The 22,469-nt window shown below is 46.9% G+C and overlaps 1 protein-coding gene across 1 annotated transcript; it reads right to left on the bottom strand.

The window, feature by feature from the left end:
- Positions 1-6: 6 nt before the first annotated feature.
- LOC134795637 (putative 1-phosphatidylinositol 3-phosphate 5-kinase) lies at positions 7-20,906 on the bottom strand. The gene is made up of 23 exons (XM_063767535.1): positions 20,772-20,906; positions 19,741-19,855; positions 18,626-19,405; positions 18,226-18,421; positions 17,992-18,106; positions 16,931-17,129; positions 16,361-16,492; positions 16,059-16,149; positions 15,031-15,230; positions 14,315-14,433; positions 13,545-13,667; positions 12,791-12,913; positions 12,592-12,642; positions 11,071-11,130; positions 10,577-10,665; positions 9,474-9,598; positions 9,060-9,165; positions 7,237-7,369; positions 5,314-5,421; positions 4,213-4,332; positions 3,322-3,492; positions 2,281-2,436; positions 7-807 (listed from the first exon to the last, which is right to left on the bottom strand). The coding sequence occupies exons 2-23, from the start codon at positions 19,836-19,838 to the stop codon at positions 638-640; spliced, it is 3,465 nt and encodes a 1,154-aa protein (XP_063623605.1). The 5' UTR covers positions 19,839-19,855; positions 20,772-20,906; the 3' UTR covers positions 7-637.
- Positions 20,907-22,469: the final 1,563 nt, after the last annotated feature.

Below are 22,469 nucleotides of genomic sequence, written 5' to 3'. Positions count from 1 at the left end.
CTTACATAATTATTATAAATAAAGGAATGAGAATAATACCTGAGATAGTAACTAAGTATAATTACTTAACACATTCAATACCACTAAGTGCTACGGGTTACGCTCGTAGCGCGTAGCCACGGTTTCGTCGTATGTAGCGCGTAGTCGCTACGAACAGTGTACCCGACAGTCGGGTTCTTGGTGTTGAATGTGTTAATGTATTATAATAAAATTTCTGAAGATTTAATAATAAGTTATAATATATTTTACAAAAGTAAAGAAAACAACAATTTAATCATAAATTTTCTATGCACTTTAAATATCTGGGCCTTCAGCAGGGTACAGAAAAATGGAGGTCTACTAGCAATGCGTTCAGAGACATGGAGCGATTTAGATGTACAAAGTTGTGTATGCAGGGCCTTACGAAAATAGGAAACCATACTGTACAACCGACCGTTTTTATACTTGTAAGCCTATGTAATAAATTATAAATATTTTCCTCTCATCTGCCATATGTGCATCATTTGCGTGATTTGAGTAATAACTTTTCGACTCAAAGAAATCCACTGATTTAACCTTCCTTTTTCCTAGTTTAGGCCATCTACCAGTTTGAGAGGTTATGTGGTTGAACAAGGTGCATGGTGTCCGGATCCAGGGTCTAGAGCAGGTGGTCCCAGGGCGAGGGCGCGCGCAGGAAGTACTTGCGGCTGGCCTTGCGGAAGCGGGACTTGTACTCGTCGGGAGAGACCACGGTGGGCTGACCCGAACCGAGGTTCTTCTTCACTAGGTGCTCCAGCTTCTTGTCCCATGTGAATGTGCGGATGTAGTCTGCAAACAACAAAATATATTAATAACTGTTTATGGGTTTCGATCGCTTCACTTACATTTTGCAGAATTGATTGTGGTTTCAGATGGTATTTTGGTAACGAACTACTACTGCCACTTTAAAGAATACAAATAATAATAATACATGCAAAGCCCCGAAAAGGTAAGTATACAATTTTGATAGCACCGAGTCTGACTAGTTAGTTTTTTTGATACCCTTATTATTATGTGAAACAAGTGTACCTAATATGGAACATGTCCCCTTTGTCACCTGCAGTGCGCGGCAAACTACGGTGTACCCTTATTTTATCGCCAAATTTTTTGCAGAATTTTGTTATACAGAAAATTATTCATAGAATAATCGAATCACACATTTTTGTTACAATTAATTCTGTTTCTTCGATAATTCATTTCAAAGAAAGATATTTTGTAACTTGATTAAAATTCAGAATATATATTCAAAGATTTTTAAATAAAATAAAAGACTGACTGTAGAATTATTATTCATTGAATATTATTTGTGCGACACTAAAGTTCACAGAATATTAATTTCAACAATTATTATTTTACAAAATTACCTTTCACATACTCGTAGTATTCATTGAAATTGTTAAAAAAGGAGTTTAGGTTACTTTAGAGCTGCAACCTCTAAGAAAACGAACCCTTGCTGGAAAAGTGGGTTAGGTTAGATTAGAACTGCGACCCCCAAGAAAACGAACTGTTGCCAGAAAATTGGGTTAGGTTAGGTTAGAACTGCGACCCCCAAGAAAACGAACTGTTGCCAGAAAAGTGGGTTAGGTTAGAACTGCGACCCCCATAAAAACGAACTTTATCCATAAAAGTGGGTTAGGTTAGAACTGCGACCTCCAAGAAAACGAAATCGCCAGAAAAGTGGATTAGGTTAGGTTAGAACTGCGACCCCCATAAAAACGAACTTTATCCATAAAAGTGGGTTAGGTTAGAACTGCGACCCCTAAGAAAACGAATTGTTGCCAGAAAAGTGGGTTAGGTGATGGTTTTAACTGCGACCTCCAAGAAAACGAACTGTTGCCAGAAAAGTGGGTTAGGTTAGAACGGCAACCCCTAAAAACGAATTCCTTCCCTCTGGAAACGAATTGCTTCTCTAAGCAGATTGCGTTAAATTAACGACTAAATAAATAAAATTCGACTAAATGACTATTCTGATGTATATTAAATTTTGGTGAACCGTATTTATAAGAAATGACTTTTCTACAGATCGATGATTCTGTGAAATGAAATTACATTAACAAATTGTTCTTGAAACTTTGAAACAAAACTAATGTTTGAAATTTTTGTTGAAACATAACTAATATGAACTAAAATTATTTTAAGTAAATATTCTATGTAAAGATTATTTTGCGATTTGAACTTACTTGAAAAAAAATCTGTGAAACGAAAATCTGCAGAAAAATTGACGGGTAAATAAAGGTAAACCGCAAACTACGTTATATTTACCAATAATTCCTAACACCAGCTTCTGTCCATCAATACCCAGCAGTAACGAGTAGTCCATGACGGAGTTAGAAGCCAGGAACTCGGTGTCGCGGTCGATGCACGAGAAGAGCACCCGTCCGGTGTGAGACGCCACGAAAAGCTGCTGCTGCCAACGCACTGTGTAAACAGAAGTATTAGCTTTAGTTGTATTGTCAAAATGAGCCGGTTAACGGTCAAAGTAGCGCCAGTATCTATCTGTCATTTCGTAGAAAAAATCCTAAAATACCATTGAATATTTAGCAGTCCGAAGGAATGGTTCGAATCAAACGCAGTATTATTATAGGACGAAAACAAAAATAACGATTTAATAGACGTCAAAACCATTATTAGTTATTATTGAGAGCATAATTATGAAACTTCTAGAACAGTTGAGCTCATAAGGATTAGTTAGCCCATTGAAAATGCCCTAAAAGGTTAAAAATAACGCTGAATACCGTAAAGGATTTAAGATATCATCGATAGTGTCTCAATTTCTGTAGTTTAAATTGCGTAAACATATTAGAAATTTGCTTGTGCCATACAGTCGTGTCGTGTCGTATATTTCTTGTGGTAGCACAGTTCCGAGCCTATAATTTCTTGCATCTGTATGTATCTCAAAATCCAAAGTAACTTTATAGTTAAGCATACGAATATTTCTAATTTGTTCTTGACCGAGCGAATCCGCCTGGCACACAGGCTAAAAGTGTATGACTTCGGCGTGTTCTATGAGTGTGAGCGAGGCCGAAGACCGAGCTCTGCATAAGACTAGGCCCGGACCATTCAACTGCAGCGCGCTTCCGTGCGAGGCCAAAGGCCGAGCTGAAGGAAAGTAGAACTTGAACTCGAACGAATGGCCAAGTGTGAGCGAGGCCAAGGCTGAGTTCCACATAAGGTTGTAGGCCCGGAACGTCCGATCGCCGAGCTGTAGGAGCGCAGAGCTGGGATTGAACCAGTTCGTATTCGTATAAGTTGAAATAGTTTATGTTCTCTATTGAACAAGGTGCATGAGTTGTGTATACTCACGCTGCAGCAGGTTCTCGTCGAGCAGCACGGCGAGCGGCGCGGGCTGGGCGAGGCGGTGCCGCGAGGAGCCCTTGAGGTCGAAGCGCGTGCCGGCGCGCCGGTACCACACGTTCTCCATCACCAGCACGCCGTTGCCGGCGCCGCCCACCGAGTACACCCCCACTATACGGGCTTACAGAAAACAAACACGAAATCATAGTTAAGTTCGATTTGTACAAGTAGCTACTGCGTTATTTTTCCTTTGTTTCAATAGTTATCTTGGAACGAAATTGAATCTTTCATAAGTACCTATACCATAATACCTATTGTTATTGATGCTTAAAGCCCCGTCTCCATATCGCGCGGCGGCCGCGCGAGCATTGTTCGACCGCGGCAAACCTGTATTTTGGCTCGCGAGCCAATTTTGGCACCATCTTGAACTATAGCGCGGCCGCCGCGCGCGGCAAGCGATCCGACAATCGACCACATTATATCACAAAACAGGCGTTTTCGAGCGCGCCAATGATCGAGTTGGCTCGCGATCCAGCCCGGTAGCCATTGCGCGCGGCTGCCCCGCGAGCCAATGTTCGATAGCTTGCTGCGCGATATGGAGACGGGGCTTAACGCTAACGATAATCAGAAACTGGCTCTAATTTAGCTTTCACGATTTGAGGCAAACTAACATACATACCAAGAATCAGGAAACAGTTAAAGCTTGTAAGTAAGTTTGATTGTGGTATCGACCAAAGATACTCACCACCACCATATCCTTTCCATTGTCAAAATTCATGAACATACATAAACAGAGTCGCACCATGTGTTCCTTTGGTACCTTTTTGGTACGGAACCCTAAAAACAAGAAACGAACGAATCGAGTATATTTAAGGCAGTAAAAGCGGCATTTATAAATACCTAATAGGCTGGGCAGCTGTTGGCTGCGACAGCTGGTGATGTAGTTGAAGTAGTGCGGCGCAAACTCCAGGAACTGGGTCCACTCCGGTTTGGTCATCTCTTTTAGAACGTAGCGGTCATCTGCGGAACACAGTGTAGTCAGTCACACAGCTATTTTGTGGCAGTTATTATACCGTGGTGAAAGGTCTCATTGTCTGACTTATTGTAATCCGAGCTTAAGACGGCATAAAATTGTGTCGCTTAACTTCAAACTCGGGTAATTCCATTCGATCCTCTCAGCAAATGTGCACCCTATTACCTTTCCTTCATACCAAAATCGCATAATCTGGCAGATGGGTTTACCTGAGTTGGAAGTTGAGCGTCTCAATTATAGTAAAAGTTAAAAATATTAAGTTCATTTCTTGGGGTTACTGAGTCAGTCGCAAATTTTATTTGAAGTGTTTTAGTCCCACGTATGTTATCTGTAGTAATCCCTCCAATATGGTCTCCAAGTCTGTCTTTCTGTTACCCCTTCACGCTTCAACCGCTTAGCCGATTTAGACGACATTTGTTATGGAGATTGAGGTCCTGAGTTTGAGGAATTGAGGCCCGAGGAAGGACGTAGGATAGTTTTTATCAATTATCGTCATTATTATTATTACCCGACGCAGACGAAGTCAAAGTAGTCACATATAAATCTGAAAATTTGTGTTTGGTTTTTTGTTCCTCCGTCATTTAAAAACGGCTGCTTCAATGGGGTTGGCAACTGTTTGCATAGATGGCGCCATCATAGCTTGCCCCTTTTTCTAAGAGATTTGGCTTAAAGGGCTGGCCTCCAGGGTATTAAAAAAACAAAAATTTGGCACAATTCTAGGGATTGACAGGGCAAGCTATGATGGCGCCATCCGGCCAACCCCATTATTGGTGTAATTTGGTACAACGATATTTGATTACCGGAAAAAGGACATACTCGTATGTATACTAGTTTTCATCCCGGAATTCATCACCCAAGGGTGCTAGGGGGGTTGCATATAGTTCAAGAGTTGTAAGAAAAGTGGGAGATAGTCTGACTTTAAACGCGGGTTTAAAACTTAAAACTAGTATTTATTGTGATACTGATACCTTTGGTTTTGCAGAACGTTGATCCTGATTTCCCGCCCTTGGCCGCCCAGGGCACGCAGTGCGCCAGCGAACGGATGAATCCCTCCTCGATATCGCACAGACTTTTGTCTACAACAAATATTTCAGGACTGTTTTTTGTTGAATTCACTAAAGGTTCTCGTTTTCACACACACTAGTTAAAAAGTAATGTTGTACTAGGCAGAGACAGCATACGCGAGGCTTAGGGTCATGCGTCTGCGGTGCGTTTGGCGATCAGATTAGACTGGTGTTCCGAAAGGTCACGAGTTGAAATTATGCTCGAAGCGGTGTTTTTATTTAATTTTTTCTTAGTGTAAAAACGCGAGTTATACCTACATACTTGTAAAACATCACATTTTTTTCTATTACATAAAGGTTTGAAAAGATAGCATATGCACCGTAGTCCATCCTGATACACGGAATAGTCTCTGTATAATTTAAAGAGTAGGTAGGTAGTAGGTATTTGGATTTTTTTGTACTTTTGAAGAACTATATACTTATGTACATTCATCACACAAATTGAAGCGGTGTTAAACTCAAGACCTAGCTTTGTTACTAATAAACTCTGTGACCTCTGATTTACCAGTGATTGGGAATTTGGTTACCATTAGGGGACAGGACACCGGTAACGGAGAATCGTATTTTATACTAACATTTCTACTCAATATCCCGCGCTGTAGCAACGAAATTGCCAGTCCCTGCTAATTAAATTATAGGTGCTTAACGCATGGATACTTCTTAATAGGTGTTCGATGGGTGGTCAATAGTGAGCAGCCTTCCAGAAGTCGACCAGACTAATGTAAAATAGATCACCTTTGTCCTTGAGGTCGTCGCAGCAGCGCGCGTCCTCGGCCCGCGGCTGCTCGCGGTCGGCGAGCGACGCGAGCAGCGCGTGCCGCAGCCGGTGGAACTGCGGAGCGTAGTATATGCTGCACAACAACCCATCCTGTGCGAGTGTAACTAGATCACCTTTCTCCTTGAGGTCGTCGCAGCAGCGCGCGTCCCCGGCCCGCGGCTGCTCGCGGTCGGCGAGCGACGCGAGCAGCGCGTGCCGCAGCCGGTGGAACTGCGGAGCGTAGTATATGCTGCACAACAACCCATCCTGTGCGAGTGTAACTAGATCACCTTTCTCCTTGAGGTCGTCGCAGCAGCGCGCGTCCCCGGCCCGCGGCTGCTCGCGGTCGGCGAGCGACGCGAGCAGCGCGTGCCGCAGCCGGTGGAACTGCGGAGCGTAGTATATGCTGCACAACAACCCATCCTGTGCGAGTGTAACTAGATCACCTTTCTCCTTGAGGTCGTCGCAGCAGCGCGCGTCCCCGGCCCGCGGCTGCTCGCGGTCGGCGAGCGACGCGAGCAGCGCGTGCCGCAGCCGGTGGAACTGCGGCGCGTAGTATATGCGGCACAACAACCCGTCCTGTGCGAGTGTAACTAGATCACCTTTGTCCTTGAGGTCGTCGCAGCAGCGCGCGTCCCCGGCCCGCGGCTGCTCGCGGTCGGTGAGCGACGCGAGCAGCGCGTGCCGCAGCCGGTGGAACTGCGGCGCGTAGTATATGCGGCACAACAACCCGTCCTGTGCGAGTGTAACTAGATCACCTTTCTCCTTGAGGTCGTCGCAGCAGCGCGCGTCCCCGGCCCGCGGCTGCTCGCGGTCGGTGAGCGACGCGAGCAGCGCGTGCCGCAGCCGGTGGAACTGCGGCGCGTAGTATATGCGGCACAACAACCCGTCCTGTGCGAGTGTAACTAGATCACCTTTCTCCTTGAGGTCGTCGCAGCAGCGCGCGTCCCCGGCCCGCGGCTGCTCGCGGTCGGCGAGCGACGCGAGCAGCGCGTGCCGCAGCCGGTGGAACTGCGGCGCGTAGTATATGCGGCACAACAACCCGTCCTGTGCGAGTGTAACTAGATCACCTTTGTCCTTGAGGTCGTCGCAGCAGCGCGCATCCCCGGCCCGCGGCTGCTCGCGGTCGGCGAGCGACGCGAGCAGCGCGTGCCGCAGCCGGTGGAACTGCGGCGCGTAGTATATGCGGCACAACAACCCGTCCTGTGCGAGTGTAACTAGATCACCTTTGTCCTTGAGGTCGTCGCAGCAGCGCGCATCCTCGGCCCGCGGCTGCTCGCGGTCGGCGAGCGACGCGAGCAGCGCGTGCCGCAGCCGGTGGAACTGCGGCGCGTAGTATATGCGGCACAACAACCCGTCCTGTGCGAGTGTAACTAGATCACCTTTGTCCTTGAGGTCGTCGCAGCAGCGCGCATCCTCGGCCCGCGGCTGCTCGCGGTCGGCGAGCGACGCGAGCAGCGCGTGCCGCAGCCGGTGGAACTGCGGCGCGTAGTATATGCGGCACAACAACCCGTCCTGTGCGAGTGTAACTAGATCACCTTTGTCCTTGAGGTCGTCGCAGCAGCGCGCATCCTCGGCCCGCGGCTGCTCGCGGTCGGCGAGCGACGCGAGCAGCGCGTGCCGCAGCCGGTGGAACTGCGGCGCGTAGTATATGCGGCACAACAACCCGTCCTGTGCGAGTGTAACTAGATCACCTTTGTCCTTGAGGTCGTCGCAGCAGCGCGCATCCTCGGCCCGCGGCTGCTCGCGGTCGGCGAGCGACGCGAGCAGCGCGTGCCGCAGCCGGTGGAACTGCGGCGCGTAGTATATGCGGCACAACAACCCGTCCTGTGCGAGTGTAACTAGATCACCTTTGTCCTTGAGGTCGTCGCAGCAGCGCGCATCCTCGGCCCGCGGCTGCTCGCGGTCGGCGAGCGACGCGAGCAGCGCGTGCCGTAGCCGGTGGAACTGCGGCGCGTAGTATATGCGGCACAACAACCCGTCCTGTGCGAGTGTAACTAGATCACCTTTGTCCTTGAGGTCGTCGCAGCAGCGCGCATCCTCGGCCCGCGGCTGCTCGCGGTCGGCGAGCGACGCGAGCAGCGCGTGCCGCAGCCGGTGGAACTGCGGCGCGTAGTATATGCGGCACAACAACCCGTCCTGTGCGAGTGTAACTAGATCACCTTTGTCCTTGAGGTCGTCGCAGCAGCGCGCATCCTCGGCCCGCGGCTGCTCGCGGTCGGCGAGCGACGCGAGCAGCGCGTGCCGCAGCCGGTGGAACTGCGGCGCGTAGTATATGCGGCACAACAACCCGTCCTGTGCGAGTGTAACTAGATCACCTTTGTCCTTGAGGTCGTCGCAGCAGCGCGCATCCTCGGCCCGCGGCTGCTCGCGGTCGGCGAGCGACGCGAGCAGCGCGTGCCGCAGCCGGTGGAACTGCGGCGCGTAGTATATGCGGCACAACAACCCGTCCTGTGCGAGTGTAACTAGATCACCTTTGTCCTTGAGGTCGTCGCAGCAGCGCGCATCCTCGGCCCGCGGCTGCTCGCGGTCGGCGAGCGACGCGAGCAGCGCGTGCCGCAGCCGGTGGAACTGCGGCGCGTAGTATATGCGGCACAACAACCCATCCTGAGCGAGTTTATATCATATTTATCTTTATTTATGATGCCAATTAACTGACAGTACCTGTCAGGACAGACAGAATCTTTTATTTCATTCTAAACATCATAGATTTTAGTCCTAGGACCTAAGGAGCTTCCTTGCGGTACACTTTGCATATATTTCTTTTGAAGAAAGTTCTGCTTAGCGGCAAGTTCTACATTATGTTAACTCGAATTAGTTGCAGTAATAAACGAGCTTAAAAGTTATTGAACAGAGGTATAAAGGCGAATAATAGGAAGGTTGAAATGGGTACCTTTAGTAAAACCTCGATGTGGTCGTTGGACTTGGCCTTACTCTTGTCGCCGTCGACTCGATCTTTTCCTGTTCCGGCTTCACCTTCGTCGGCTTCCGACTGGGTGCTGCACAATTTAACAAAATGTACCTATTAGATGGGTTTGGCGCTCAAAAACTGGTCTAAAATCGTGCGTCCATACCTCGGAAGTGCCGTATAGAGCAAAAAAATCGTCCTCAGAAAAAATGGAAAAGAAAAAAAAATCTGGCAGGATATTTAACAAAACTTCCGGAAGGTAAATAATTTAACGAAAATAATAACTTTTCACCTCTTAAGAGAATATGTAGGTAGTCACAACTTTTACTATGGGGTACTAATACCATTTTTCTGGTATAGGGGGCCGCAAGGATGAAAAAAAATCAAGTGTTAAGATACCTGTGTCTCTGCAGTCGCAGCGAGCGATGGTAGGTGACTGAAGCGAGCGCGGCCGCGATCACGGAGCCCACTTCTCCAATTTGCACAACTACCGGGACCAGTCCATGTGAGATTATGATTCCGTTCTACAACAACAAAGAAAATGCTGATCATTACACGACCACTAATTCGGTTCTAGTTTTTAAATTACCTTACAAGAAGTGGTAAAAAATGACCTAATAAGTATACTTATTAGAAGAGATGCGAGAGTGTAAGATGTGTGCGAGTAGATGCGTGAGTTTGTTTCAAATCTTAAAACTTACCACCATAATGCTACTTATAAGTATAATAATATATGACGCCCTTCAAGAGCACACCCTTCAGACATTTTATTTGAACGTTAATAACTATTCTTGGTGAATCTTTGATCATAATCATAACTTCATAACGGGTACGTATATCCGATAACAAACTTAACAAGTTAATGACCGATAGTGGACGAGGTTATTGTATAGCGATTTATAGGCGTAGGTCCCAATTCTTATCATCAAAAAATTTACGTGAGTCACTATAATGCGGCCGTTTTTAGGGTTCCGTACCCCAAAGGGTAAAACGGGACCCTATTACTAAGACTCCGCTGTCCGTCCGTCCGTCCGTCCGTCTGCCACCAGGCTGTATCACACGAACTGTGATAGCTAGACAGTTGAAATTTTCACAGATGATGTATTTCTGTTGCCGCTATAACAACAAATACTAAAAAGTACGGAACCCTCGGTGGGCGAGTCCGACTCGCACTTGTCCGGTTTTTTTTAGTACAGCAGCAGGGACGGGAGGCGAGTGTCCGGGGGATTCTGCGGGAAGAGGCCGTGCAACATGTCCGGGGGCCGCTGCGACGGCGCGGCGGGTGCTGGGGCGGAGACGCAGCGGAGCACTTCAACATGATTTACGGAGACGAGGTCTATGTAGTTTCAGCATAATTAATAAATTAACTTCAACACGAATCGGTTTTATTTTGGTGGGCGGAATGTTCCATTTTTAAGCACCTGTTTTTCTACAACTATGTAAATGGTGGCAGGGTGCAGAGTGGATGGTGGCATGTTGGGTTTCATTGTAGAATCTAGTACCTGATGGGAGGCCTCCTTATTGGAGAGCAGCTGCGACAGGATCTGTCGCACCGTTTTCTTGTCTCCTTTCTCCTCGTCTTCCTCGCCACCTGCTCGGTGCACATATAATAACATTCCTGAATGACGTATGGCGTATGCCGATGTAAACTTTTTTATGAATATGTATGCTACATTTATAATTTTTTTTTTGTGTGATTGTGGCTTACACCATTTGTAATTATATAATTTAATTCAGTAATGTAACTTCTCGAATGCTGCTAGGGAACAAATCAAATTATTTTATTAAATATTTAGGCTTGGAGGGCCTGGTCACATTTTCTTTAGACATATATGACATCTATTTCAATTTATAATTCCCAAAATCAAGTTACACATAATATATTAAGACTGATTTTAGATAAGTACCTACTTCATTATAGGATTTCTGTTTATATTCCCCATGTCTACTCCAAGTCCGCTATTGGGTTCGTTACTATATGTAGTAGTAGTCTTACCAGGGTGGTCCTTCTCGTCGCGGGTCTCTCGGGGCCCCTCTGCGAACACATAAGTGGTTCCTTTTTAATATTGCAGTAAGTTTCTGATATTCGTCAATAATTTGTGATATCGTTGCCCAACGCCTACAAGATTCAGATTTATTGTCGGTCGAAATATTTTTTTAATCCATCAATTTTTAAAAGGATTAGACAGTAAATCTATACAGGATGATTCATGAGACGTGAGCAGGACTAATCCTGCACACTCAGTAACTGATAATTGGTCGATCACCGTCGTATTTAGGAAAAACAACCACTATTTTTCCTATTTTTTAACTTTTTGGTGAGGGCAAATTTAATTCTCTACAATCATGGTCACCCTACAGGACCTAATTAATAAACATAAAACCTCTTTAACCGTAATGGCATTTTGATTACGAAGAAAATAAACTGTCAAACTTGAGTGAGATACGAGTTTTCAAAAGTAACCAGACCGTGATGACAGTGATGACATTCAATTTGACACAGAATATCGGTAGTTTAGTATTCTAATTTTAACTGACCATGCATGTCGTAAAAAAACTAATAACTTTTTTTTTCAACACGACTAGAAAATTAACGTTAACCTCACTAATACTGATACGAAACAGTTGCTTATAATTAACGATATGCGCAGTGTTAGTCCTGCTCACGTCTCCTGAATCACCCTGTATATACCTTAATGATAATGACATTCATGACTTGTAAAATGTATACGATGCCTTAATATAGATATTAAAATATATGACAGTCGCGTTATGAAGATACTGAACTGACACTGACTGACAGACAGCATTATTAAAGGACCCCGGACCTAAAGTATGGAAATATGGAGATTTTGATTTAATAGATTTCAGAGTCCTGAACAAAAGTCTCTAGGGGTGCTACCACTGTTTCCGAGTCCCTTTCAGAGTTTCGACTGATATTGTACTACATAACAAAGTATTAGTACTTTAACAAGATTCAATTCCATTAGATAAACCTATATTGCGATAAGCTGGCCATTTAAAGAAAGATAAAATGACTGCAATGTCAACTTCAAACGTATATTCAACTTTCAAGTACTAACACTTTGTTATGTAGTACACAATCAGTCGAAACTCTGAAAGGGACTCGGAAACAGTGGTAGCACCCCTAGAGACTTTTGTTCAGGACTCTGAAATCTATTACATATCAAAATCTCAAGATATTTAACTGAAACCACATTTTCCATACTTTAGGTCCGGGGTCCTTTAGCTCATACTTAGTTTATGTTTTTCAAATGATGTAGAATTCTACAAAAGGGGTGGAAATGGGGTTGAAAGTATTTAACAATGCTGATGAAGTCGCTAAAAAAGGCTTTTGAAAAAAAAATGCATTCGGTCCCCCATATTGAGACCAGAAGAGATTTTGTATTGATTATCGATTGAAATCTGATAGAGTTAAGACTCTTGAAAAGACTGTGTTGTGTCAAAATTGACTTGTAGGCGGCGGGCAACAATATTGGGTAGGTATGGTAGTCACCTGAGTTCTCGCTTTCTCCTGTCGACTCTTCCAAGTCAGATTTCTCTTCCACTGTAAATAATATATTATTATTAAATAATTTTTAAGATAAAAACTATTAATGTATACAAAAACTGACGTCAAGCAAAAGCTTTGCCTGTAGAAACAACATGCCTATCTATAGTAGTCAACAAGCTCAGAACAAGAACATAATACATACCAGTGGCGTCGACAGCCTTGGCGGGTTTAGGCGCCGGCGAGGCCCACGCCTCCTGCGCCTCCCGCCACATGCGCTCGCCCGTGATCAGGGCGTCGGACACGCGCCACAGGGAACGGATCACACCTGCATACACACACATTCTTTATTACCAAATCATTATACATTTTCTTAAAACTTGCAGGAGTCGTTTTCAAGGTTTTCCAGGGTGCCAATACCATGTAGCGATGGTTATTATACTTATTACCTTTATTTTACTACTTTACTAGGGCTGTTCCCTATTAGTACACAAATTAAAAAGTTTGATAACGATCAATATAAAAATCTTCACGGGTTTCGGAAATACAGTGATAACCAACATTTTGGCGCTTCCGCAAAGTTAATAAAATCGAAATAAAGGGAAGTGGACTATTTGTAACGGCGTATCAAATTCCTAACTCAATAACTTAGTAGTTTAAAGCATTTAATAACTGGAGTCGCTTTTAAGAGGGGTAACCCTCTGCCGAAAAACTTGCACAATGGTGTAAACTTTTGTATGTACTGACATGGCTACGTTACGTACAAATCATGTAGAAATTGCAATACATTTGACGTCCCCACCCCGCAAAAATCGGCAGACTGTTTCGTACAGAAAATGGCACAATGACAGCCATGACGTATCCAGTTAGTAAATGCTCTAAGCTTAGTAGTAGCTATATCGGTTTGACGTTTGACAAATAGTACCTGATTAAACTGGTTATTACACTTAGTAGCATACCTGCCGTGGTGGTGTTTTCTTTGGCCTGTGTGAGAGCGAGCGAGATCTGCTCGGTGTGGTGCTTGAACGCTTGGTAGTCCTGTTCCGCTCCCGCGTCCGCCACCGCGCTTAGCGTCTCGTGGCCTGGGACATATTCATAAACCAACATTGTTTGTATTCTGTTTACTTTAGATTTATACCAGGACTGGAAAAAAATATTTATGTCCAAAATAAAATCTAAACTTTCTTCTTTCCTCTTGAGATTGTACCTACATTTTAAGGACAAACGCCTCCTCCTTCTTCCTTGCCGTATCCGACAAAGGCGACTCCGTCTACAGTTCTTATCCACCCAGATTATGAAATTCCTAATGTGGCTCGCAAAACCAAACTGTCTTGAAGAATGAATATTGAGTGCCGTTCCAGCCTGGTTACGTCCTCTTATCTATCTAATACCTTTAAACTAGCAATTCTTGTTTATATATATATGTACCTACATATATTTCGGGGATCTCGGTAACGGCTCTAACGATTTCTATGAAATTTACTATATGAGGGTTCTCGGGGGCGATAAATCGATCTAGCTAGGTATTATCTCTGTAAAACGCGCATTTTTGAGTTTTTATATGTTTTCCGAGCAAAGCTCGTTCTCCCAGATATTTGGGACTTGATTGATCAATCTGAATTCCGATACCTATATTTTGAACAGAACAGCAAGATGGGCATGAAAAGTTAATTAGGCTTTGGCACTTGCGGTGAATATTCCAGTTTCTAAGAATGGTAATTGATAATACCTTTGAGAACGAGTTCGTTGAGTTGTGCGATGAGTGCGTCGCGCATGGCTCTTGTGTCGTAGTGGGTGGAGATCACGTCGGGGGGCAGCTCGATCTCGTACGGAGTTATCTTCATATACCTACAGGACGGGAAATAAAATTTGTAGTGAAAATCATAATTTACATCTTGTGAGGATTTTGTCAGTTAGCGATCATGACTAGAAAAAAACAAGGTACATTACCGACCATGAGCATGCAGACCGCCCGATTGTTAGCGGTTTACGTTGCCTATGAACGCCTGCAGTTCCAGGGAAGTCCAAAGTGCAACGTCCGTTCCCAACCTCTAAAAAACATGTAAGGACGCTAGGAAGTAGCTGTTTGTTTCCTTATTTGAAAACCCAATCCTGTAATTCTATTGATTTTTAATTTTTTACCAAAGTTAAAAAGCTTTAGAAAGTATTAAAGTTCTAGATAGTCGCAGCGAGTTAGAGGGCTCTCTCTCTCTCTCTCTAGATAGAGTCATGTTAGAAGAGACACCTTCGCACCGCAGTGACAAAGACCGTACATTAATGAGAGAGACAGAGCTATAGGTGACCTGCAGCACGCCGCGGCCGTGTGTCGCGCGAACACGTGCGCGTGCGCGTGCAGCGGGTGCCGGCACGCGCGCGCCACCTGCCGCGCCGCCGTGGCGCGCACCAGCAGGTACATGGCCAGAGAGAGACAGAGCTATAGGTGACCTGCAGCACGCCGCGGCCGTGTGTCGCGCGAACACGTGCGCGTGCGCGTGCAGCGGGTGCCGGCACGCGCGCGCCACCTGCCGCGCCGCCGTGGCGCGCACCAGCAGGTACATGGCCAGAGAGAGACAGAGCGCCGCGCGGGACAGCCGTCTCGCTCGCCCGCTCGCGCCGCACTGCTCGCAGCGCGACCAGAACATCACCTGTAAACGGGTTCCTAATGTAAACATACATATGAGCAAAGAGAATAGATAGTATAGACGGGTCCCGTCATAGTAAGTTTTGTAGTCACAGTAAATTTACTGCCATCTATCGACACACGACTAAAACTCAAAATGAAAACGTATAAAATTATCAAAAAAATGTATATAAGGTTTACTCGGGTAACTCCGAATGTCGAAAACTGTCGGATAATTCCGAAAGAGACTTTTATTATGATGAAATTAAGGGTGATTTTCATCTGAATTTCGGAATTATCCGACATTCGGTAATACCCGAATACACCTTATATGGATAAATGATTTTATTATTTATATATCATTTTGACCCATGTTCATTCACTGATATCTATGTGTTAAAATTGTTAAATATGAAACGGTGTCGTCACGCCATCTAGCCGAGGATAGGCTAAAGGTGTGTGCGCCATCTATCCGAGAATGACTTTTTCTTAATTTCCAAGGCACGTTTTTTCCTTAGACTTTATTCATCTTATACGAAGTTACATATGTCTTTGATATGAGTGAATATTTTACTTTTGACAGTTTTTTTTTTCTTTACTATCCTCAATAGCAAATATTGTGTAAGAGATGGCGCTTGAAATTGGTAGTTAAACAAAATTGGTAAAAAGAGTGTGGAAGTTATTATGCCAAGGAAGGTTTGTTTCACGCGAATGCCGTTTGGTGTAACCAGTGAACCATCTGAAATACCAACTAACTTCTTCTCCTTTTATATTTTTTTAGACGTTAATAAATTTTATTATCTTTGATTGTTGAAAAAGTGCGTTTTCTTCAGAATACTCGAATTCCACGTACCTGTCTGGTGTGTTCCTCCTTGTGCTTGTCGACGGCGCTGTGCTGGATGATGTTGCAGGTGACCGTGAGGCACGCGTCGCCGTGCACGAACCTGACACAACAACATACATTCCTTGTGTAAGATAAATATAACTATATCTACATTTAATAACTACTCTGGTTCAGCAAGCCAAAGAGGATTATGTACCCGGCTCCGGAGAAACCCACTCTTCCCTTACTGGCTCTCTTCACGCTAGTTGGATTTTCCAAGAGTGGTTAAAATTAAATCTAAGATAGACGATGTCGTGATGTCGTGAACTGACCTGCGAACATGTTGGTTGACGGGTACGGAGCACCCTCCGGAGGGGCACTTGGAGTCGCTGTTGAAGCAGTACTTGTCCAGAAAAGCCCCCAGGGTGATGTCGTTTCGGCCGTACATCTCCATTGTCACTATCCTGCAGCAAAATGCAATAAATTAATATTACGATACAAGTCTTCTTCTTCCTCGCGTCATTTTTTTTTGTGTTTTTTTTGTGTTATCCCGGCATTTTGCCACGGCTCATGGGAGCTTGGGGTCCGTTTGACAACTAATCGCTAGAATTGGCGGAGGCACTAGTTTTTACGAAAGCGACTGCCATCTGATCTTCCAACCCAGAGGGGAAACCAGGTCTTTTCGTGATTAGTCCGGTTTCCTCGCGATGTTTTCCTTCACCGAAAAGCAGCTGGTAAATATCAAATGATATTTCGTACATAAGTTCCGAAAAACTCATCGGTACGAACCGGGGTTTGAACTCGCGACCGCCAACGCTTAATAATATTACGATACAAGTGCGAAAAGTGTTTTAAATGGACACGAGGTGCGAATTAGGTAGGTATAATTGTTATGCAATGACCAGGGGTTGACGCAGAAGTCGGGCACGTTGTTGGACTTGGAGCTGTAGCTGTAGAGCAGCACGCTGAGCTGCTGGTGGTGCGCCGGGCTCAGCGGGTCGCGCGCCTCCCCCTCCCCCTCCCCCGCCGCGGCCGGCGCCGGCGCGGCCGCGGGGGAGGGGGAGGGCTTCACCACCGACGGCTTGTACATGGGGCATTCCGCTGGAACAAATACATTATTAGTAGTGATGTACCGACTATTGATTTGGCCGACTAGCCGACTAATCGGTGCTTGGATGACTGATTAGTCGGCCGACTACAAATGAGGCCGGATAGTCGGCTTTCCCGATTAGTCGGTACATCCCGAATTAGTAGATAATAAAAAAAAAGGTGGAAAGAAATGTGCGGTTCTTTTTCCATTTTTATTTGACATATTAGCTACGTTTTATGCCGGGACAGGAAGCATGAAATAGGTATGGGAATGTTAAGCATATTTTTTTCAGAAATCATACGCATCAAAATAATGTTACACTAGGTACCAATTACTAGTTTAAAAATTCTAATTGAATATTCGATTATCTAATAGATGCCGGATTATTTGGTGACTCGATGTCACAGATACAAAAATGCAGTGGAAAACATACACAGATGTACAAAACATAATAAAGGCATTTTTAGTATAGTCTGTTGATTCGTAGCAGGCCCCGAACTGCTAATCCTTTGTTATTGTTAAGTAAAACCGCACGTGCTACTTACCTGCAAAAAAGGGTCTTAATTATTCTAATTGGCACCTTCGGCTAGTCCACCGCGGGCTAGTTCGACGCTCAAAAACCAGTGTAGGTGCGCTTACCGATAACGCGTAACACACCTTTGTTACGCATCTGGATGACACATTTTAGACTGGTTCGGCTCGCCAGCACTCAGTAACCGTATAGAATTACACGACCCTTTTTTTACAGGTAGAAGCACGTGTGGTTTTACTTAACAATAGACAAAGGATTACCGGCTCGGGGCCAGCTACGAATCGACAGACTATACGGTAATGTACCAACAGAGCTCTTTGAATCAGTAAATAAGTAGTTACGCGTGTGTTTGTCGCCAAGTTGGCAGCCGGTGGCGCGGTAGTGCGCGAGCGACGCCTTCAGCGCCGGATCTTCCGCCGTCGCTGTGATCGGCTGCGTCACGAACGGGTGCCGCTCCTGGAAATACAAAATAGACTTAAAGCACAGTATAATAATAGTATTAGTTGGTTAAGATCAGGAAACAAGCTATTTTATATGACGCAATATTCCAGCTCTCTCTCTCTCCGGGTAGTCACCTTGAGGTCCATGACGCTGTGTCTCGGGCGGCTGGGGCGGCGCGGGGCGGCGGGGCGGGGACGCGGCGGCGCGGGCGGCGCGGCGCGCGGCAGGTAGCGCCGCAGCGGGCAGCGCCGCCCCGCCTCCGTGTCCAGGTACGGCGGGGGGATGATCACGTTGGGCGACATGGACAACACCGTGTCGTCCGTCGACCATCTGGGGGAATTTCAGACGTAAGAAAATCAGCTCCCGATCACAATTCATTACTTAATAAACCGATAGATATGCCAAATCAATTGATTTTTTTAAGCCAACTATTTATAAAAGTCTAGTGGCGCTATTCATACTCGTAAACGCTTGTAAAATCTAACAAGCCCTCGATAATCGTTTGTCCTTATCATTTAGCCATTGATCACTAACCTGTCCGCGTGTGTGTCAGCCTGTAGACTATCCTCCGCTAAAAACACATCATCATCAACAGCAGCGCGCAGCGGGTCACTAAAGTCTCTGATAGGAACTCCGCTCGCTCGCTCACTCTCTGAGCGACTGAACTTGGTTTGAAGCGGGTCTGAGAACTCACTGGCTGTTTTATCATCTACGACTTCATCAGAAGTTTTATTTTCATCACTGACTAATACCTTATCATCAAATGCTGAATCTTTATTAGTTGTGTCAGCAGCTTTGACAGTTGAGATTTTATCACCACTGGCTAGTGATTTATCATTTGGTACTGAATCTTTATTCGCTGTATTATCTTTAACAGTTGACATTTTCTCATCTGTGGCTAAAACTTTATCATCAGAAGCTGGAGTATTTTCATTATTTAATATTACTTTATTAGTAGATACTGAATCCTTATTTCTTTTATTATCTTCGGTGGTTGAGATTTTCTCATTTGCTAAAACTTTATCATCAGCAAAGGACACTCTGCTATCCCTACTAACTTTATCAGTAGCTACATTATCTTTATTAGCTAACACGTCATCACCATCATCAATCGTTTTATCATCACTATTCACACTAGCAAACAGATTATCATCAGTGGCAAATTGTTCTATATCTTCTCTACATTGGTTAACATCTTTAGCTTCGGTTTCATCAACATCATCATCAAAAGCGCCCGGGTCCGGGAGCATGGCCTCCACGTCGGCGAGGAACGCTTTTTCCAGTTTCCAGTTGTAGCAGGCTCGCAGCATGAACCTGGGTTACGTTTAATTAAAATTAGACAAACTGAATTCTGTGTTACGTCTCTAGCGCGAATTAATTTACAACAAAATTTTGTAAAAATACATTTCTGTATTTATATTGTATTGTATGAAAGTTGTATAGTCGAGTTCATTGAGGGTTTATTTTTTTTCACCCAATGGATTAATTATTTACTTAAACTCCAATTTTGAATATGAGTATATCATTTAGATTTTCCTGTTTCACCATATAATCTATCATCAAAGAAAACAGGTGGCTTTAGGTACCCACATGAAAATTTTCATAAAAATGTAAGAATATGAATGCAATAAACTTTTGTATTATTGAACCTGACGACGCGTTTGACGCGCGCCAGCTCGGCGGTGCTGGCGCCGCGCAGCAGGATGCAGCACCCCAGCGCGGGCTCCGCGCAGCCTTCCAGGGACATCAGCGTCTTGTGAGGATCTAATAAACAGACAGACAGTTACAGTGCGTGCTTGACAGATTTGCACCATTAGAGAAACCTTCACGAAAATATTCTCACGTTAAATTGTCCTACAGATTCTGGTTCGAAAAATGCAAAAGGTAGGTTATATTTCAGTCGTTTTTTCAGACTTTCCCCAGATTTTATTAGGGTTTCTAGAAAGCCGATCGGCCATTTGTCTATACTGCGCCAAAGCCAAAGAGTGCTATCTCAAAAGAAAATTCATTGCTAACTTATACTTTCGTTTCTATTACTGAGAATTCCATTTTCAAAATCATTTGTTTTTGAGTTAGCGCTATTCGGCTTAGGAGGGCAGTATAGTAGTCTATACAGTCATGGCAGTCGATCTAGGCTGTAGACTACCTCCTCAAAATATTTTCTTTAGTCGCTGCAACTATCATCTGCAAAGATGCTATGGCCAGTGATGACGTAGGTATATGTAGAAAGCATATGTAAGTTGGTATTAAGTACTTTAACTGGTGTTCGATTGATACATTTTTATAGAAATAATAATAAATAGAAACGGTAAAACATTATTAAGATTCCTGATTTAGAATAACGTTTTAGCATCCACTGAAACAACGGGAATAGTGAAACGGTTTTTTTTGCTTATATAACATGTTTCTACTTTAGAACCTGAGGTTATACTCCTGCTACGTTTATAGAACCTAGGATGACAATGAGTAGTTTCAATCAATACTTACAAGTGGGAACAGCGAAACGTTTACACGACCGCGGTCCTGCGATCCTAGCGTCCACCGAAGCCACCAGATCGGCCCTCGCACTTCCGGCGCCTCGTTTCAAGACTTCCTCCCCTACTTCCGGGGGCGGGGCGACGTCGGCGGCCCTATATAAGAGCGCGGGACTTTACAGCGCAGGACGGGGAGGTATACTTACAGGAGGTGACGGCGAATCGTTTGCACTCGCCGAGCCTCGGTACAGCGATCCTGGCGTCGACGGAGGCCACTCGGTCGGCGCGGAGGCTGCGGGCGAGGCGGCGCAGCGCGCGCTCGCCGACGCCGGTGGCGAGCGCCACGCCGGCGCCGCGCAGCGCGTCCTGCACGGGCCGCGCCACGGCGCCGCGCACCAGCACCACGCGCGGCCGCAGCGCCGTGATGCGGGCGGCGCAGCGCACCAGGTACTCGCGCTCCTGTAGTATACGAGCGAGTATTATGTAAGCAGCCCGCAGCGCGTCCTGCACGGGGCGCGCCACGGCGCCGCGCACCAGCACCACGCGCGGCCGCAGCGCCGTGATGCGGGCGGCGCAGCGCACCAGGTACTCGCGCTCCTGTAGTATACGAGCGAGTATTATGTAAGCAGCCCGCAGCGCGTCCTGCACGGGGCGCGCCACGGCGCCGCGCACCAGCACCACGCGCGGCCGCAGCGCCGTGATGCGGGCGGCGCAGCGCACCAGGTACTCGCGCTCCTGTAGTATACGAGCGAGTATTATGTAAGCAGCCCGCAGCGCGTCCTGCACGGGGCGCGCCACGGCGCCGCGCACCAGCACCACGCGCGGCCGCAGCGCCGTGATGCGGGCGGCGCAGCGCACCAGGTACTCGCGCTCCTGTAGTATACGAGCGAGTATTATGTAAGCAGCCCGCAGCGCGTCCTGCACGGGGCGCGCCACGGCGCCGCGCACCAGCACCACGCGCGGCCGCAGCGCCGTGATGCGCGCGGCGCAGCGCACCAGGTACTCGCGCTCCTGTAGTATACGAGCGAGTATTATGTAAGCAGCCCGCAGCGCGTCCTGCACGGGGCGCGCCACGGCGCCGCGCACCAGCACCACGCGCGGCCGCAGCGCCGTGATGCGGGCGGCGCAGCGCACCAGGTACTCGCGCTCCTGTAGTATACGAGCGAGTATTATGTAAGCAGCCCGCAGCGCGTCCTGCACGGGGCGCGCCACGGCGCCGCGCACCAGCACCACGCGCGGCCGCAGCGCCGTGATGCGCGCGGCGCAGCGCACCAGGTACTCGCGCTCCTGTAGTATACGAGCGAGTATTATGTAAGCAGCCCGCAGCGCGTCCTGCACGGGGCGCGCCACGGCGCCGCGCACCAGCACCACGCGCGGCCGCAGCGCCGTGATGCGCGCGGCGCAGCGCACCAGGTACTCGCGCTCCTGTAGTATACGAGCGAGTATTATGTAAGCAGCCCGCAGCGCGTCCTGCACGGGGCGCGCCACGGCGCCGCGCACCAGCACCACGCGCGGCCGCAGCGCCGTGATGCGGGCGGCGCAGCGCACCAGGTACTCGCGCTCCTGTAGTATACGAGCGAGTATTATGTAAGCAGCCCGCAGCGCGTCCTGCACGGGGCGCGCCACGGCGCCGCGCACCAGCACCACGCGCGGCCGCAGCGCCGTGATGCGGGCGGCGCAGCGCACCAGGTACTCGCGCTCCTGTAGTATACGAGCGAGTATTATGTAAGCAGCCCGCAGCGCGTCCTGCACGGGGCGCGCCACGGCGCCGCGCACCAGCACCACGCGCGGCCGCAGCGCCGTGATGCGGGCGGCGCAGCGCACCAGGTACTCGCGCTCCTGTAGTATACGAGCGAGTATTATGTAAGCAGCCCGCAGCGCGTCCTGCACGGGGCGCGCCACGG

Source organism: Cydia splendana, chromosome 12 (assembly GCF_910591565.1).
Source record: "Cydia splendana chromosome 12, ilCydSple1.2, whole genome shotgun sequence".
Lineage (NCBI taxonomy): Eukaryota > Metazoa > Arthropoda > Insecta > Lepidoptera > Tortricidae > Cydia > Cydia splendana.
This window is presented reverse-complemented; position numbering and strand designations above follow the sequence as displayed.

What these genes read in the sequence shown, in the direction of transcription:
- LOC134795637 (XM_063767535.1), bottom strand. Translation starts at nt 19,838, where the DNA reads ATGTCCCTGGAAGGCTGCGCGGAGCCCGCGCTGGGGTGCTGCATCCTG. An exon ending in ACTTGGCGACAAACACACGC is followed by an intron (nt 17,130 to 17,991) that starts GTAACTACTTAT and finishes TATTTGTTCCAG; the next exon opens with CGGAATGCCCCATGTACAAG. An exon ending in CGACGAGAACCTGCTGCAGC is followed by an intron (nt 2,437 to 3,321) that starts GTGAGTATACAC and finishes CTGTTTACACAG; the next exon opens with TGCGTTGGCAGCAGCAGCTT.